This window comes from Vipera ursinii (genome assembly GCF_947247035.1).
Source record: "Vipera ursinii genome assembly, chromosome: Z".
In the NCBI taxonomy this organism is placed as follows: Eukaryota; Metazoa; Chordata; class Lepidosauria; order Squamata; family Viperidae; genus Vipera; species Vipera ursinii.
The window spans coordinates 60,726,810-60,745,192 of NC_139517.1; the positions used below are offsets into that span (position 1 = coordinate 60,726,810).

Genomic DNA, 18,383 nt, shown 5'->3' on the forward strand with positions numbered 1-18,383 from the left:
AGATATCTGCCGTTATCTGAGGCTCCAGCCCCTGATGGTGCTAGGATTCCTGTTACTATTGCTTCTCCTGTTACTATTGCTTCTATGCAAGTCCCTCTACCTGGCAGAGCACAGCCATATTTAGCCCACACGCAATTGCCACCGGGTTCTTATATGCGAAGGCCAGTGTCATCTGCAGGTTATGCTACTGCACCAGCCCCAGCACCAGTGCCTCCTGCTGGCCAGGTGGAATAGCAGCTCAAAGACAGTCACAGCCAGCACCAAGACTACCGGCAGCTTCAATGCAACTGCCGCATGTCCAGGCACAGGCACAGACACCACTGGTGCCCCCTGCAGGTTATGGTCACATTGCACAACCTGCACAGCCAGTACCTCAATTGTATATTCCTCATCAAACACCTTCTATTGTAACACTGGCTGGTGACTCAAAATTAAAGAAGTCAGGACAGAATTACAGGGCATGGGTCAGTGAGTTTGGACTTTTGCTACGCAGAGAAGGTACTCACATGATGGTGTTTAATCCTCCTGCCCAGCCATGGACTCCTGACATATGGGACTTGGATAATAGAGCATGCACAACATTATTGATGTCAATGGACACTGAATTGCAGCTCACGTTTTCACAAGATGCAGCTGCCCAACAAATTTGGACTCAGAGACATGTTATCAGCCTACATCAATTGAGTCAACATGTTTACTTTTGTCTGAGTTCCATGGTTCCAGATTAAAACCTGGTGAACATATTGGAGCACATTTGACTAAAATGAAAGGTATTAGAAAAGAACTGGGTGAAAAAGGCTATCCTATTGATGATTTTCAAATGATCAGCATTATCATCAATTCTTTGAATCATGAGTGGAAAGATGCTATTTCTAAGATTAATCAAGTGCCTATTGCTCAATGCACAGTGGATCATGTATGCAGAATTTTAACCGAAGAGGCACTTATGCTAGCTGCACCACATTTAAGGGAACCACCTGCATCAAGAGCTTCAGCGAGGCGTTCCTTCCATGGAAGGGCCTACGTTCCAAGGATGCCAAGATGCTACATCTGCAATCATGTGGGACGTGCCTCCCGGGATTGTCCCCAATGAGTTCCAGCGCCCGTCACATACCAGCCCAGAGGAACAGATTCCAGAGGAGGCAGAGGTAGAGACGGACGACAAGGTCGTGGTTCCAGGCATGATCCACAAGCTCCACTTGTCACATTGGTTGTGACCAACGATCCACAGTCTCAACCAGAGTACACCAGACAACTTCTTTGGACTTTGGACAGTGGAGCAGCATTACATGTTACCTACAGAAAAGAGTTTTACACAGAGATGCACGAGCCTGAACCTGAACTTCGTGAACTTTACTCTTTTTCAAATCATCCTGTTCAGATCATGGGAAAAGGAACTGTTTATATTGAAGAGCTCAGTGCTCTCATTCCTGATGTTTACTACGTTCCGTCTGCCAGTAGTAATTTGCTTAGTCAGAGTCATTTGTCTAGGTTTTCTCATTTTCAGGTCCATCATCTTGAAAAGCAAGTTACATAGTTAAAGATGGAGATATTGTTGCTGAAACCATGGTGATTGGTGGTGTTTATTACATAAAACCAAAGTCTAAGCAGCAAGAGCAGGCAAGTATACACGTTCCAAAAAGCACAGGCCCAGAGAGAGACGTCACAGAGAGAGATCCTGTTGCTACTCCAAAGGTTCCTAAAGACAACAAAAATACAAAAGACACAGGTTGCTCATGACAAGCCTGGGGTTCCTGATAAAAATGCTAATGTTGAGAATTCACTAACAAGTAAACTTTTGCATTCCAGGTGTATCCATAAGTGGCATAGAAGATTGGGTCATGCCAGTTTCCGTGTTCTGAAGAAGATGCCAGAGTTCACAAGAGGTTTGGATCTAAAGGGGTGTAAGGTGTTCTTGGACTGTGCTGTCTACAAGAAAGCCAAATCTAAAGCAGCAGCAATTCCAAAACGTGCTACACGCCTGTCAACACACATTTTTTATTTGGTACACACTGACATAGTGGGTCCTTTTGCACCAACACTTGGTGGTAAAAGATATTTCTTGACAATCATTGATAATTATTCTAGATATGGATATGTATATCCTATGAAAGAAAAATCTGAGACCTTTCAGATCTTTAAAGACTTTACTAGTCTTGTCTATACCCAATTCGAGGTCAACATTGCCAGAATCCAGAGTGATCGCGGTGCTGAATTCATGTCTCAGCGTTTCCAGGACTGGATGCGTGAGAATGGGATAGTTCATCAGACATCTGCTCCTTTTACTCCAGCCGAAAATGGAGTGGCAGAACTCAGAAATGGGGTTTTGCAAACCATGATGCGTTGCCTTCTTGAAGATGCCAACCTTGGTCTTCCATACTGGGGTGAAGCTATCAAATATGCTAACCATATCATCAACCGTACTTGGAGTAGTGTGATAAATCAGACCCCTTATTTCATGTTGAATGGACATAAGCCTGACCTCTCACATCTCCATATTTTTGGTTCATACGCTATGGTGAATATTCCCTTAGCCCAAAGAAAGAAAGGGGGTCCTGCAGCAAAAAGGATGAGATTTATGGGTATTGATGATAATTCAAAATGGAGCAAATACATTGACTCCCATCATGTTATTGTGGTTTCACAATCTGCTACTTTTGAGGAAGATGCTGACTGGTCCAGGATTCATTCTAACGATCCTGGAGTTTATTTTCCTAGAAATGATGCTGCTGATGCCACGCAACCTGATGTTCAAGATTCACAGGATAATGTTCCTTCCACAAGTTCTTCTCAACCTACTGTTCCGTCTTTGCAAGCTGCCGATGCTGCCGCTGGCGACGATGATGAAGACGAGGACGACACGGAAGAAGAATGGACGGTTGTTCCGAGACGTTCCAAGAGGGCCACAAAGAGAATCCCTCCAAAACGTTATTCGTGGCAAGTAACAAAAACACCTGTACCTTTGATGTTACACTTCCACCTCAGAAGTTCACACAGATCAAACATCTTCCTGAATCAGAGCAAGATAAATGATTTGAGGCAATGCAGGCTGAAATGGACAGTCTAAAGAAACTTCATGTGTTTACACCTGCAAGCCCTCCAGCCAACAAGAAAGTTATTGGTACTCGATGAGTCTACAGGATCAAAAAGAAGCCGAATGGTGAGTCGTTGTACAAGGCCAGACTTGTAGCCCAGGGTTTCGCTCAACGTTATCCTGAGGACTATACAAATACATACTCACCCACAGTGCGGACTGAGAGTGTGAAAATCGCCTTAGCCACTGCAACTATCCTTGGCCTGGAAGTTTTCCAGTTTGATGTTGAAACAGCTATCTACACGCTGATCTTGACGAAGACATTTATGTCAAAGGTCCTCCAGGTTTTCGACAGCAAGAAGGGGATACCTGGTTTCTACACAAAAGTCTTTATGGTCTGAAACAGTCTGGTTTAATGTGGTACTTATGTCTTTCTGACAAACTAAATTCAATGGACTTTATTAAGTCCGAAACAGATGAATGCCTGTTTACAAAAAGATCTGATAATAGGTGTGAGATAATTCTTGTTTATGTCGATGATATTGTTTATATTGGTCCAAATAAGCAGATGAGTGAGGTTTTTGCTAAAGCTTTACAAAAGTTTTTCACATTGAAGTCTTTAGGATGTATTAACACTTATTTAGGTGTTCAAGTTACCAAAACTCAGAAGAGGTTTAGTCTCACACAAGAAGAGAAGATAGAACAACTGTTACATCACTGCAACATGGAGGATGCTAAGCCTGTGAGTATACCCATGCAAACCGATTTTCACAATTTGGCACATGAACCAAGTCCTGAGTTCGAAGATCAAACACTATATCGCTCAGTCATTGGGTCGCTGCTGTATATTAGTAGTTGGACTAGACCTGACATTGCACTTAGTGTTAATCTCCTATCACAACATGTAGGTAAGGCAAAACAGTTTCATTGGACATGTGTTAAGAAGTTATTGAGGTATCTAAAACACACAAAAGACATGAAGTTGTTGTTGGAACCAACACATACTGATTATGCAGAGTTATGTTGTTATGCAGATTCAGATTGGGTGAGTGATAAGAAGTCACGGAAAAGTACTTCAGGTTACATGATGTTCTTAAATGGTTGTCCTGTTTACTGGCATGTGCGTAAACAGAATTTTGTTTCTTGTTCCTCCACAGAAGCTGCGTATTCTTGTGTGTCTGATGCATGCAATTCTTTAACTTGGTTTGATGCTTTACTCACAGATATCTGGACATATCTGATTTCACCGATCACTGTGATGGAAGATAATGAATCTGTGGTTTATATTTCTGAAACACGTTTTACAGGTTCAAAGTCCAGACACATTGACATCCGATATCAAAACATAACACAACTGGTTAAACAAGGTTTTGTGACATTACAGTATGTGCCTACACATGATCAAATTGCTGATATGCTGAACAAACCACTTCCTACAGCCCAGCATGAGTATCTGCGTGAGAAGATGTGCCTTACCTGAGTCTTCACTTTGCTGACGAAAGAAGGGGAATGTCACTGCACGTGTTTTTTTTTGTTCATCAGAAAAGTTCATTTCTAACTGTACATTTCCCCTGCTTTCTGCACCTGTGGTGATAGCTAATCTGGTAACCATAGTGAATCCCATATGACCAGTTATGTTATGGTTTCAGACTGTTTTGTGCGCATGTCTAGAAAAAGTTCTCACAGTTATTCTTTATTGTCTTTCACTTTGCTGTTACTGTCTGTTACGTTAGGATGTAGTCAGCTAGCTCTCTTTTTAATATATATTTAGTTTTTATATTTTTGTAATTAAAAGGTATTTAGTAAGATTATGCGTTGTGTTTTATTTCCTTCCTTCATGCACATCATGCATCCTCTGAAACACGGTCCTTCGCCCTCTACTAAGGTGATTTATTTATTTATTTATTTATACTTTGACAGGGACAACAGTAGAAAAAGGGAAAACAAAAAAGGTGTGAAGAAAGGGGGGAAATAAAAAGATATTGACTTCCTACTCTCTCTGTTGTAGTAAAATCAGACATTAAAATCAAATCTCAACTTTTTACATTTTTATAGTAATATGCACTAGCCATTTCTGTATCAGCAAATCAGTCTAATTGATAAAACCCAAACTCATGATATCATTTTTTTCCACCTCAAGCACAAAGTCCAGAAGAGGTTTCCAAGTAGAAACAAAAGTATTTATATTCTTTTATCAGCACAGTCAATTGGGCCATCTCTGCTCATTCCATCAGCCATTTGTCAATAGTAGGAATCGAGGCATCCTTCGACTTTTGTGCATAAAGCAGTCTTGCTGCTGTCACCATACATAAAATCAGAGTTCCAGGTTTTTTCCCCAGTTCTCTTTCCATTAGGCCCAAAAGGAAAGTTTCTAGTTTAATCTTTATATTCACTTTAAGGATTTTCTCCATTAATATATGAATCCTACTTCAATGTTTTTTGTCTTATCACATGCCCACCATAAAAGTTAAAAAGTCTTTTACAATATTTCACAATCACCTACTTTTACAAAATAACTTCATTTAGTCTCCATCTATAATTCAACCTAGGGATGCAGTGGCTCAGTGGGTTAGGACGCTGAGCTTGTCAATCAGATGGTCAGCACATTGGCGGGTCAAATCCCGAGTGCCGCATAACAGAGTGAGCGCCTGTTACTCGTCCCAGCTTCTGCCAATCTAGCAGTTCGAAAGCACGTAAAAATGCAAGTAGAAAAATAGGGACCACTATGGTGGAAAGGTAACAGCATTCTGTGCGCCTTTGGCATCTAGTCATGCCGGCCACATGACCACGGAGACGTCCTCGGAAAAGCGCTGGCTCTTCGACTTTGAAATGGAGATGAGCACCGGCCCCTAGAGTTGGAAATGACTAGCACGCATGTGCTAGTCTTTACCTTTACCTTTACTTTATAATTCAACCTATTTCCTCTAAGTATCAAAAACACTGGGTATGATCACAGAAGGATTTAGGTAAAATAACAACTTTTTAAATTTTACTTGGAAAGATTTTAGAAATCCAAATCATGTCAATGCTTGAAAAGGGTTTATGTCTTTCTGGGAAAAAAAGTATATTCTCTAGCTGAGCCATTTTTATATCTCCATGAGTCTATTAATGCTATTAATAGTAAGTTATCCATCATGTCGAAGAAAATCTTTCGTAGTTTACCCTGGGAGGGTTTAAACCCTTTAGACAATGATCTTTCTAAAGCTGGTAAAGTCACTCCATTCCAATCCCCCAACATGAATCAATTTACATACAAAAATGCAAATATTAAGATATTTGAAAGATTTTATGGATCTTGATTCTATGCCTCTGTTTATACAACCCAGGATTGTATTAGCATTTTTGACAGCTGTTGCACACTGCTGGCTCATAGTCAAGTGATCATCCACTAGGACTCCAAGATCCCTCTCACAGTTGCTGTTTTTGAGCCAGGTCTTACCTACTCTTTACATAAAGCTTTGATTTTTTCCTGCCTAAATGTAAAACTTTGCTTTTCTCCACATTAAAACTCATTTTGTTGGATAGGGCCCATTGTTCAAGTTTGTCAAGATCTTTTTGGATCTTGAGCTTGTCTTTTGGGGTGTTGGCTATTCCTGCCAGTTTAGTGTCATCTGCAAATTTGATGAGTTCCCCGTCTATTCTCTCATCTAAGTCATAAATGAAGACATTGAAGAGTACTGGGCCTAAGATGGAGCCTTGTATTTAGTTCAGTCAAGAAATACAAAGTCTATTACATTTGCTATAAATCACTGCAAACTATAAGCAATTAATTTGTAATCTTGGGCCAGGCATACTGCAGACACTATATGCTATGTTGCTGTATAATTGTATATTCTGTAATGGAAACCAATATAAAGGATAGGAATTTATATTTGTAACATATTTTGAGTTAAGTGTTTAACAAGTTTTATTTTTCTTACTTCTTAATACTCAGAACCTGTAGTTCCTAAAGAGAGCTTCATGGTTCAATTATCAGGAATTATTTAGAAGAAAATAGAACAGTGTGTTCAAACATAAGTCAAAATTAGCCTAAAATCCAAAAGAGAACAACTTAAAATGCAAGAGTATGAACCAGGAGATTGTGAGTTCTAGTCCTGCCTTAGACATGAAAGCCAACTGAGTGACTTTGGACCAGTCAGTCTCTCCAAGTCCAATGCATATAACACTGTTATTGTTGTGGGGAAAATATTGTTTATTTCTTTAGAGAAGTCTACTTCCTCATCATTAAACCATCTAGTCATTTCTGTTTCAATTATATCAATTAAGTTGGGAATTTGTTCCAGAATTCCTAAGGCACAGAAAAACTTCCTTCTGTTTCAAATAAAAAATAGTAAATTTTGGTTGAGAAGGTCTAACCTTGTGTCTGTCTCATCCATTCTAATCTGTATATTTTTAATATCTTTAGTTTGTTTTAACTCTGATACCGTGTTCCCCCCAACATAAGACCTGGCCTTATTTATTTTTTTTCCTCCAAAAGAGGCACCAGGTCTTATTTTGGGGGGAGGTATCTTTTCCACTCACCTCCGGCACCAGCAGTCCCACCCAGCCAGCCCACTTCTGTGGCCGAAGGGAAGCTTCATTCTGCTCCAGCCTGCATTTCGCAGTCAGAAGCCTTCTGGAAAGGCTGCTGCAGCTGAGAACCAAACTATGGATTGAATCTTGGCTAAGTATAATAACAGATGGGTAACAGATGGATTTGAAGATTAGTATAGTATAATCTTTAGCTCAACCTGTTGATGCTTTTTCTTTTCTTTCATTACCCAGCCCTACATGTTAATGATAAATTTAATTGACCACTTTTTTCTCTTTTTTTGCACACTCTCTTTTTTTCTTTTTAAATTTTTTGTTGGTGTTAGGGTTGAATGTATACTTTTGTTTTGTTTCATTTTGTTTGTATGTTTTACTGTTTTGTATTTTATTTTCTATGATAAAACAATAAAAATAATTTTTCTTTATTCTATCTTGGATTCTCAGAAACAGAAACTAAAACACATGTGCACTACTCAGGTGACCCTGAAGACACAGATAACCCTCTAGGTAGCACTAATGACTTGATAAAAGATTGCAAATGACCAGCTGTCTGCAAGGAGTATAAATCTTTCAATTCCCCACCATCCAGTCAGAGCTGAAGAAGTTTCTTGGATGAGAACAAAAATGTCTTCAAAGAAAAACAAGAAAGTCCAGTTGCCTCGTGACAAAGCATCTTTGGGATAACTATGACCTGGATGACTGAGAATCTTCATAAACATCTAGCTGATTTTAACAAACTCAGAGAGAGTCGAAGAAAAATTCCATGGACAAAAATCCTAAAAGGAAAAACAACTCAAGAAGTGTGGGGAAACTGTGAAAAACATAATCATAAAAGCCCAGTCCAACACAATATCCCTGAAAAAGAAAAACAAGAAATCCAAGAAGAAACCAGCATGGTTGCACAAAGATCTCTCTGATAAACTGAAAGACAAAAAGTATAAGTACAAAAAATGGAAAGAGGGACATATAACTAAGGCAGAATATCAGCAGATAGCCCGAATCTGCAAAGATGAAGTCAAGAAAGTAAAGGCTCATTCTTCATGCAAAAAGAAACTAGCCCAACCTGTCAAAAACATAACTAGACAGACTAGAAATTAAAACTACAATAAGCAAGAAAATGGTTAGAGAACACCTATCTGATCTTGATGAATATAAATCACAGGGATCTGATGGATTACATCCCAGAGTTCTGAAGAAACTGGCAGATGTTATCTCAGAACCATTGTACCATATCTTTCAAAAATCCTGGAATACTAGGGAAATATTGAGGAATGGAAAACAGCTGAAGTGGTTCCCATCTTCAAAAAAAGAGAGGAAAAAACAGACCCAGGAAAATACAGATCAATCAGTCTGACATCAATACCTGAGAATATCCTGGAAAATATAATAAAAAAATAGATCTGTGAACATCTAGAAACAAAGGGATAACTAAAAGCGACCATGGGTTTGTTAAGAATAGATCATGCCAAACAAATCTTACTTCTTTCTTTGACAAAGTGATTTAATTAGTAGACCAGCAAAATGCTCTGGACATTGTATACTTAGACTTCTGCAAGGCATTTGACAAAGTAGACCACAAACTACTACTAGTGGATGATCACTTAAACATGAGCCAGCAGTGTGTGGCAGCAGCCAAAAAACTAGTACAATCCTTGGTTGTATAAATAGAGGCATAGAATAAAAATCACATGAAGTATTGGTACCACTTTATAAAACCCTAGTACAGTGATGGCGAACCTTTTAGAGACCGAGTGCCCAAACCGCAACCCAAAACCCACTTATTTATAGCAAAGTGCCAGGGCAGCATCAGCATTGTGGTGCCCTCAGGGTGGGTGGGTGGCATGGCCCACTGGGTGGGCATGGCTGATGTGGTCATGGCAAATTTGGTGGGTGGGGTTACCTGTGGGGGCTGGGCAGGATTGGGGGACATACAGGGGGTCTCTGGTGGGTGGGGTGGTGGGCAGGAGGCTCATCTTGCAGGGTGAGGCAGAGGGTAGGGTGGGGGTGCCATTGCTGTGGGGCAAAGCAAGGTGAGGCAGGGGCAGCTGAGCGCATAGGGGCATGCTCTACTTGTACTTGAACTTGCCAGCCGGCTGCTTTGCTTCCTTTGTGCTGGGAAGGGCTGCTGCTCTGGGCACTGGCGGTAGCCTAATGGACTTGTGCAAGCTGCTAGTGGTGGCGGCAGCTGTGCCCACAGAGAGGGCTCTGAGTGCCGCCTCTGGCATGTGTGCCATAGGTTCACCATCACTGCCTTAGTAAGACTAAGAATAGCAAGTAAGATGATTAAAGGCCTGGAGACCAAAACATATGAAGAACGGCTGTAGAACTTGGGTTTGGCTAATCTAAAGAAAATAAGAAATAGGGGTAACATAGGCAGTTTTCCACTATCTGAGGGGCTGCCACAAAGAAAAGGGGGCAAATTATCCTCCAAAGCACCAGAAGGCAGGACAAGCAGCAACCTGGAGTTAAGGAAAAACTTCCTAAAAGTGAGGACAATTAACCAGTGGAACAGCTTGTCTTCAGAAATTGTGGGCACTCCATCACTGGAGGGTTTTAAGAAGAGACTGGACAGCCACATGTCTGAGATGGTATAGGTTCTCCTGCTTGAGCAGGGGAATGGACTAGAAGGTCCCTTCCAGCTCTATTCTATTCTGTTCCATTTTCAGATGCAACATAAATAAATAGATAATCATTTTAAACAGGCTTCGCATGTGGTACTTACTGGAATACTGGCTGTAAGAAAATCAACTTCATCTCTGCACAGAATCCTCAATAGATCAAACATGAATCTCATGAATTAAGGGTCTCATAGAGATGATTTGTCAGGGAGCCCTTAAAATCCTTGAGACACTATTAATGCACTGGTAACATATATAAGGGATGAATTCAACTGCATCAGGGATGCAAATTGAGATGCCATATTTGGTAATTAAATGTTCCTTTCAAATATCCACTCCCATATGCAAAAAGTAAAAGGGAAAAAAACATACACAAATTGCTGTTTTATTTAAACAGTTCTTCCACTTTAGTTCTTAACTTCCATGAAAACACCTGACAATTAAATAACATTAAATAATAAATAACAGCATTTCATGTGCCTCAACATATAGTCATGTTGGCCACATATATGTCATATATGTCAAAGCATTGTCTCCTTCAGCTGGTTAAAGCTAAGCTACCTAATATTATCAAAAACAATTTAACATCCCAGGATGAGGACAAGCAGCAACTGCACCACAAGACAAGCAGAATATAAATTTAATAGATAGATAGATAGATAGATAGATAGATAGATAGATGATAGATAGATAGATAGATAGATAGATAGATAGATAGATAGATAGATGATAGATAGATAGATAGATAGATAGATAGATAGATAGATAGATAGGTGAATAAATGAATAAAAATGAAGATTCTGTTTCTGAAGGAGCTAAACAATATATATATAAAACATTAACCTCAGTTAAGAGTTTTGAAGCTTTTTGTAAAATACATTTGCCATGAGCAAACTAAATTGATTTAAGCCTGGTTATTTCCATGTATATTTGAATGGAAATCATTCTTATATGGAAATTCTGCATCCAATTAGGTTAACTAAATCCTATTGAAATCAGGATATAACCACATAGCCACCAACCAAAAATTATGTTGAAACAGAGACAGAAATAGTACTGGAGGAAAGGAGTGAGGGCGTTATGTGAACCTGTTTTTGTGAACCAATTCCACCTAAAGAAAATGCTACAAGAAATGTCCTGATGATGGTGATTTCACTGGAAGGTGCCAACTAAAGATGATTTTGCCTCAGGTTTTAGATCCACTGGGTCCAAATTATTCAGTGCCTCTAGACAAAAAGAGGTCTAAGTTTGGCCCTACGGCTACCTTAGCTTAGAGTTTCCATAACTATTTCTCTTTCCAGTGTTTCCAACTGAGACTGATTATAAAAGAAACATACAAAAACATCTACTGGGCTGAAAATCCAGCAAAAGGATTCACCCATGCAAATATTTTAGCAGTGATGTGTTAAATGTAAAATAAAATGGCACAACCAATGCTATATTGACTTAGATTTGGAAGAATCTTAAATCTTATTACTAAGAAGTGAGTCCCATTTCTCTGTGGAATTTCTTCTGAATAAATATGATTAAATCAAAAATGTTGGTCTATTATAAGAGAGATGTATTTACTTCCTAAATAAGTGGATGAAACAAGGCAAAACATTGTTAATTGGTTATTTAACAAAATAATACTAGCTGGAAACACTGGAAAGAGAAATAGTTATCTTTTTATTATATTCAAACAAAGAAAAACTTTGCTCCATCTGTTTTTCAAAGACATTAGGTGCTATCAGACTTCATTTGCTTTTGAAATGAAATGTTTAAGTGTTTCTTGTTACATTTTATAGTACAATTGCTTTGAAAACTAGTGATTTATTTGAAAGTTCTTAACTATATTTAAATTTCAATTACCCACATATATTCCCTTCATTGAATCTTTAAATCATGCACTTAAAATAGACTACCAGATTATCTGGTCAAATCATAATTCTCTCTTTCTCTCTCTCTCTCTCTCTCTCCTAAGCTTGTGGGTTGTGTTAATGCTTGTGGCAGAGGGTGTTTATGTTTGTATGTCACGACAATCTATTCAGTCAAGGAAAACAATCTCAGAAAGCACAATAGAAGGTTGTTTCCTTTTGTATTATACTCTGATCAAAATAGATTCTTCTAAACCAAATAGCTATTCTCTCTTAAAAAAAAATCTGCCCTGTCAAATCTAACAATAAATAGATCCCCATCTTTCTTTAAGCTCTTTCAACTTAGATTCAAAACAGAATTATATATGGAAACTAGCCTTGTTGACATGCTGGTCCAACAAACTTGTGTGTAAACCATCCCTATTATTTTCCTTTATTCCCAGTACAAGTGAATAAATCTGTAGGCACCTGAGGAAGCCCTGAAGGACTATAAATAGCTTTTTGTGAGGCAGTGGGAGGAGAAATAGCAATATCACATTTCTAAAGATGGTGCAAAGCAGCTTTTTGTACAAATAATTCAGGAAAGGAAACCTCTTAAGAAGCTAAACAGAATATTATACATAGATAGTGAAAGAAAAATCTGCTGCCAATAAGATGGATCCAATAGAAAGATCTCAGGCAGGTGGAAAGATTTTCTGATTGGGATAAGGAACAAAAGGGGGAAGAAAATATTAGGAAATGGGATGGGATGTATGTATGTATGTATATGCATGTATGTGTGTGTGTGTGTGTGCACACATACACAATACACACACATGCACAATTCCTTTCAAATATTCAATAGTAATAAAATGGTTTGCCCTTCTAATGTTTTCATAAAAAATAATTTACATCATTATTAATTCCTCACCATCAAACCACAGATAGCCTAATTCAAACTTTCCTTTATCCCTTGGGTTATAAGGCATCTGGCTAGAAACTGGGAGATCATGAATTCTAGGCTGCCTTAGGTACAAAGACAGCTGGATGACCTCTAGGTATACTGAAGTAGAGTTGATCACAAAATGCAAAGTTATACTCTCCTGTATTTCATAATAGTCTCAAAACATTCTGGAAGGTTGTTTAATACTAATCAAATTATTTTTTTTAGGTAGAATCACCTCAAATGCTATGACTTACTGTTTGGCTTATTTTACGACCACATAATAGATAAAATATAGTCAGTTTGATGTAGTAGTTAAGGCATCAGGTTAGAATTTGGGAGACCATGAATTCTAATTCTTAAGTACAAAACTGGGTGACCTTGGGCCTATCATTTTACTTCAGCCCTAAGAAAGAGGCAATGGCAAACCACTTCTGCAAAGCCTTGCCCATAAAACTGCAGCTCATACAGTTTCTGAGAATCAGGCACAATTGAACAGAAGAAAAAATAATGATCCATCCACCCTATCCTATCCACACCCCTTTTCTCATTTAAAATATACCCAAATTAGGTATGTGATAATGGTTACACATATATTTAGAGAAAGATATACTTCAGAGTACCAGTCGAACATCCATTATGTTCCAGAAAACAAATAGCATATACACTTATTGAGACATCTAGATCAGTTATTCATACCATTAATCTGTAATTTAAGAGAACCTCATGCCAATACAACACTACCCTTTGCTTCTATCAAATATCCTCAATAGATATTATGCTCTAACTTGTAAGAGAAGCAAATTTCACATGCTTCCAATATCCAAAAACATACACTTCACATCATAAACTGCAAATCATGTTGCAATTCCAAGCCTTTTGGTTCGATAGATTTTCAAAACATTTGTCAATCTTTCAAAAATAAATTTGCTACTTGTATAATAGAATAATAGTATGATTGCAAATACTGTTTGCATTTGTAAGAATCTTGAAAATGAATACCAGAAATCAACTTATTTTAAATATTGTACACTCTTATAATTTTGAAGAAACAGATTCTGCTAGTTTTGTCCTAATCCTTATTAGTCCCTAAGAGACACTGTACTGTGAATATTTCTTAGCATTTTCCCCCTTCCTCCTGTTGAAGACTGAAGCACAACCAGGTGAGGAACTGTTTGGAGAAGACCTACTCACCGTCTTCCAGAGGGGTTGTCTCTTGGCACTGACTGAAGTGGCAGTGACTATGAGATGTGAGACGGACACTACCAAACCAAAGACGATGGCCAGGAGAGTGCGGACGGGCAACAGGGAGTAGGAGACGAAGATGACCAGCATGAGCTGCCACATACCCTGCTCGGGGGCGCTGGGTGACTCCATGCCATAGGCTCCCACTGAGAAAGGGCAGCAGAGGAAGGCGAAGGTAAAGCTGAAAAGCAAGCAGAGCTTCACTATCTGCTGCAGCTGTGTGACTTGCAGGTACTTCACATTGGTGACGATGAAGAGGGAGAGGAAGATGATACAGTGTACCGGATGGGAGCCCTTGGAAATGGTCAGCCTGGGGCCCGAAAGCAGCTCCAGCAGCGCCAGGCTGGCCGTCAACGCGATCAGTACAGCCAGAGCTTTGAGTGTGGACGTCTGCTCCAGCTTCAGATTATAATTCTGGAAGAGCGATTCCAGTTCCTTGCAGTCGAAATGGTCCTCACAGGCGACGCCATCCAGGAAGGTGACCGGGGGACCCACTCCGACAGTTCTCACTGCCGCGGCCGCAGCTCCGGAAGCGTTGCTACTACTGCCTGTAGCCGACGGAGGTGCTGGGGGCGGCGGCTGCGCTGCCAACCGCGGGCCGGGTGTGAAGGAGCAGCAGCAACAACAGCGGCGGCGGCGGCGGCGGCAACATTTCTTCTTCCTTGTCTTTTTGCTCTTCTTGACTTTCTGAAACGGCATTTCCTCCATGTCAGGGCCATTCATAAACCCTGCGGAGGGAAAGCTCCTCCGCTGCTTCGGCCACTGTCGCTCCAGTTGCTCAGCTTAGGAAAGAAACCCGGGGAAGAGGGGTGGGAAGGGGGCGGTGGCTGCTTTTTTTGAGAACGCGGGAAAGCGGTAAGGGTGGTGGCGAGAAAGAGCGGTTCTAGACACTGAAAGCCAGCCTAGAAAAGAGCAGTCCCTGAAGGCAGCCCACCTGCCGAGCCGCCGCCGCGCGCAACAACAACCGCCGGAAAGGACCGCTTTTCAGATGGCCTCAGAGCGACTTTCTGAGGCGCAAAGTCACTCTCACTAGGCTTTGGAGTGCCGCTGCCGCCGCTTCTAATTCAATGTGAGGTGTTCCCTGGTCGCACTACATAGCTAATAGCTTCTCGCCTCGCACACTCGGCTTTCCTAGGCTGCAGCTTGCAGGGGATACAATCCCCGAATTGCTTCGTCCGAAGACAGGAAAGCCAGCAAAAAAGAGGAACGGCTGAGAGACAAAAGACGAGGATGGGCAAAAGACTCGATGCACAGGCTGGTTTGATCAGAGGCGGCAATTTGGAAGACACGGTGGTAGGAGGGAGACACAATCATGCTGGTTCCTAGGGAATAAGACCAAGCAATAAGAGCTCAACCCTCCCACCAGTAACGCAATAAAAAATGATCTTCCGAATATAGGGTAAATTAAGAGGGTTCCAAAAGCGAGAGAGCCAGAGCAAGGGAGAGAAAAAGAGGGTGGGAAATATCGAAACAAGGGAAGACAGGGTGATCCCCTTCCTACGTCCAAAAGCATTTTAACTGAGGAAACGTCCTGCGCCTGCGCACAGTTTTGGTTGAGAAACCAGGCGCATCTGCCCAATCTTAGTGAATTGCGGCGGGGGGGGGGGAGAGAAATGTTCGTTTGAGGTCTTAACAGGATCGTGTCCAGGTTTCATGCTCTCCGCTCCTCCTACTCCCTAGCTTTCTCATAATTCTTGGCCCTCCTCCATTTCTCCATCATGTGTATTCCTGCTCTTATTCTCCTTCACTGATCAAAACGCGTGAAAGGTTTTTTTGTTTTTTTAACTTTGTGTCACGCCTTCCTGCCAACAGATTAGAATGGACATCTGGTAGTGCATGCAGTTATCAGCAACAAACGGGCTGCGGTACGCGAGGGAGCGGGAAATGGCAAGTGGGGAGAGGAATCTAGTAGCATATTCGCGGGTGGGTGAGCTGGTTTTTAAACACTTTATTTTACAAAAGTTATCTCGGATGACGCCTGAGATCACTGAACCTATCGCCATTTAAAATTTACCTGAAAAACGAATCTCATTAGTTTCCCAGTCCAACTAGGAGGGATGAGTGTATTCATAACATTTAAACATTCCGAAACGGAGATGAATTCTTTAAAACAGTGCCTCAAAGGAGCAACTTTTACGCCGGAATGGCTTCTTTTTAAGGTTTAAGGAGAACGAGAATAAGCCTTTCAGCAATCTAGCCGTTCTCAGATTTTCGAGATCCGGGTGTATGCGCATACGCAAAGATCTGCAGTTACCATTTTGTTAGGTTGCTTTTGGGTTCCCTCGCATTCGTTAGTGCCACACAGTAGAACAGGACAAAGACAAGCTCTGTTTCAAATGGCAAGCACCTAAGCTGCTGAGTAAAGAGATTGCTGCTGCTGCCTGGGTAGCTGTTAACTACCTCCTTACTATACCTGCCCTCCTTTGTAAGCAGTCTGATAAGTGTCTGTTTAAGAGAATTAGCAGGTACCATGTATTATTTTTTAAAAGCATGCTGATGTACTCCCAACCCAGCTCCACAAACTTTATAGTCAAAATTAATCATCTTCTGTTCTAAACAAATTAGAGCCAGATTGTTTCCTTCTATCAATTGCCAATAGTTCGTAAGTATGTGATTTTTTTTAATCCATTCTCTGTCAGCTAGATGAAAGGACCCACATTATCAAAGATTTCAGTCTGCATTTTATCAAACTGATAGTGCTTATTGCAGTTGCCAAGATGAAAATAAACAATTGGGAATTCCCAATTGCTAAATAGGCTTGGTAAGTGGATAAGTGTATACATTTAATAAATAAATAATAGTTGGTTATGTGCAGCCTCCTTCAAAGGGTTCCTGTGAGGAAGAGCTGAAAAGCCATCAAGCAACTGTTCTCCTTGAAATAGCTAAAAGATGGGGTTGTTGCAATTGTGAAACTGATCTGCTGGAAGCTCTGCAGAGCTGCAGTATTTCCAAGATCAGCTTCACATTCATCAGAGTTAATCAAGAAATAAATCAGCCTATCTTTGTAACATGCCAAATTTTGTGGAATCAAGGAATTCAAACTTGTTTCTGAAAGCAGGACAAAGACTTCATATACAAAGAGTGTAATTGTGGCTGTGTATCATCAGCTTGCTCAAAAAAAATCTATCGCAAAATTTATCCCTGAAAGGCAGATTATGTTAATGGAAATGTGTATATTACATATGCTTATCTATATTCTACATATCTTCAAAGCATGGTTGCTCTTTCTTTAGGAAGATGAAGATTTGGCATAAAGCGGTTTGAAACAGATAGCTCAAGTCAGAAGTGGTTAATGAGGAAAGAGCTAAGTTCTACTTCCTGATAAGGCTTCCACAGATTTCTTATTATTATTCTCCAGGAATAGCCGTTTTTAAATTTTTCTGATGTATGTATGTGCATAACTCATAGACTTTTCAGGTGTCTTTTCATGTTCATTAAGCAGGCAAGAGGTGGCTGGAGCCAAGCCTATTCTTAGTGTTTTGGCACAGAGACCTTCATAGCCCCAAAGTGCCACTGTCTCCTCTTCTTCCCTTAAGCCCATGCCTCTTCTCCTCTGGGGCAGCCCCATATTCCAGCCCAAAGGTTCCACTCTGTTGAAAAGATTTTTATGGGCACAGACTGAAAGTCAGCAGGTGGGAGTAATGTGCATCTGGAGCTTTGGCTGCCCATGAAAGAGCTGTCTGTCTCTCTGTGTGTGTGTCCACCCCAAGGCACCAGGCCCTCCCCCAAGGGTGAAGAAACTCAGCCCCGCTGTCTCCTGCTGCTTGGTCAGCTGCCACCCTGGCAGAGCTCAGCCTGGAAACCTGCTGCATGTGAGCCAGGATCAGGACACTAGCAAAGCGGGGCCCAAAGTGACTGACCTACAGGACTGCTAAACTTAGTGGGGCAAAGAACAACAGCTGTGGGTGTTCAGAGAATGTAGAAGTGGAGTGCCCTGGGATGTGAGGGGTCCATCAGTTTCAGCCAGATGGAGGACCCAGGCTGGAGAAGAGGAGGACATGGCCTATGGCACTGGTGGCTGTGGAATCAAAACCAGATATTGCATGCTGAGGGCAATAAAAGGGGTGGTGTTTCAGTGACACCTTAATGACCAGCTTTACCTTTTTGATCAGGATGAACAGTCAGTTGCCTGAAATGGTATAGGGTCTTCTGCAGGGGGTTGGACTAGAAGACCACCA

At 40.7% G+C, this 18,383-nt stretch overlaps 1 protein-coding gene across 1 annotated transcript in view; it reads right to left on the minus strand.

Annotated features, from left to right (window-relative positions):
- Positions 1–14,928, minus strand: part of ADCY1 (adenylate cyclase 1) — a gene marked incomplete at its 5' end in the record, with an annotated part of 504,540 nt that extends 489,612 nt beyond the window's left edge. Inside the window, one exon of the mRNA XM_083378277.1 lies at positions 14,155–14,928. Within this exon, the coding sequence (XP_083234403.1) occupies positions 14,155–14,928 (774 nt within the window). The remainder of the gene's footprint in view (positions 1–14,154) is intronic.
- Between the last annotated feature and the right edge of the window lie 3,455 nt (positions 14,929–18,383).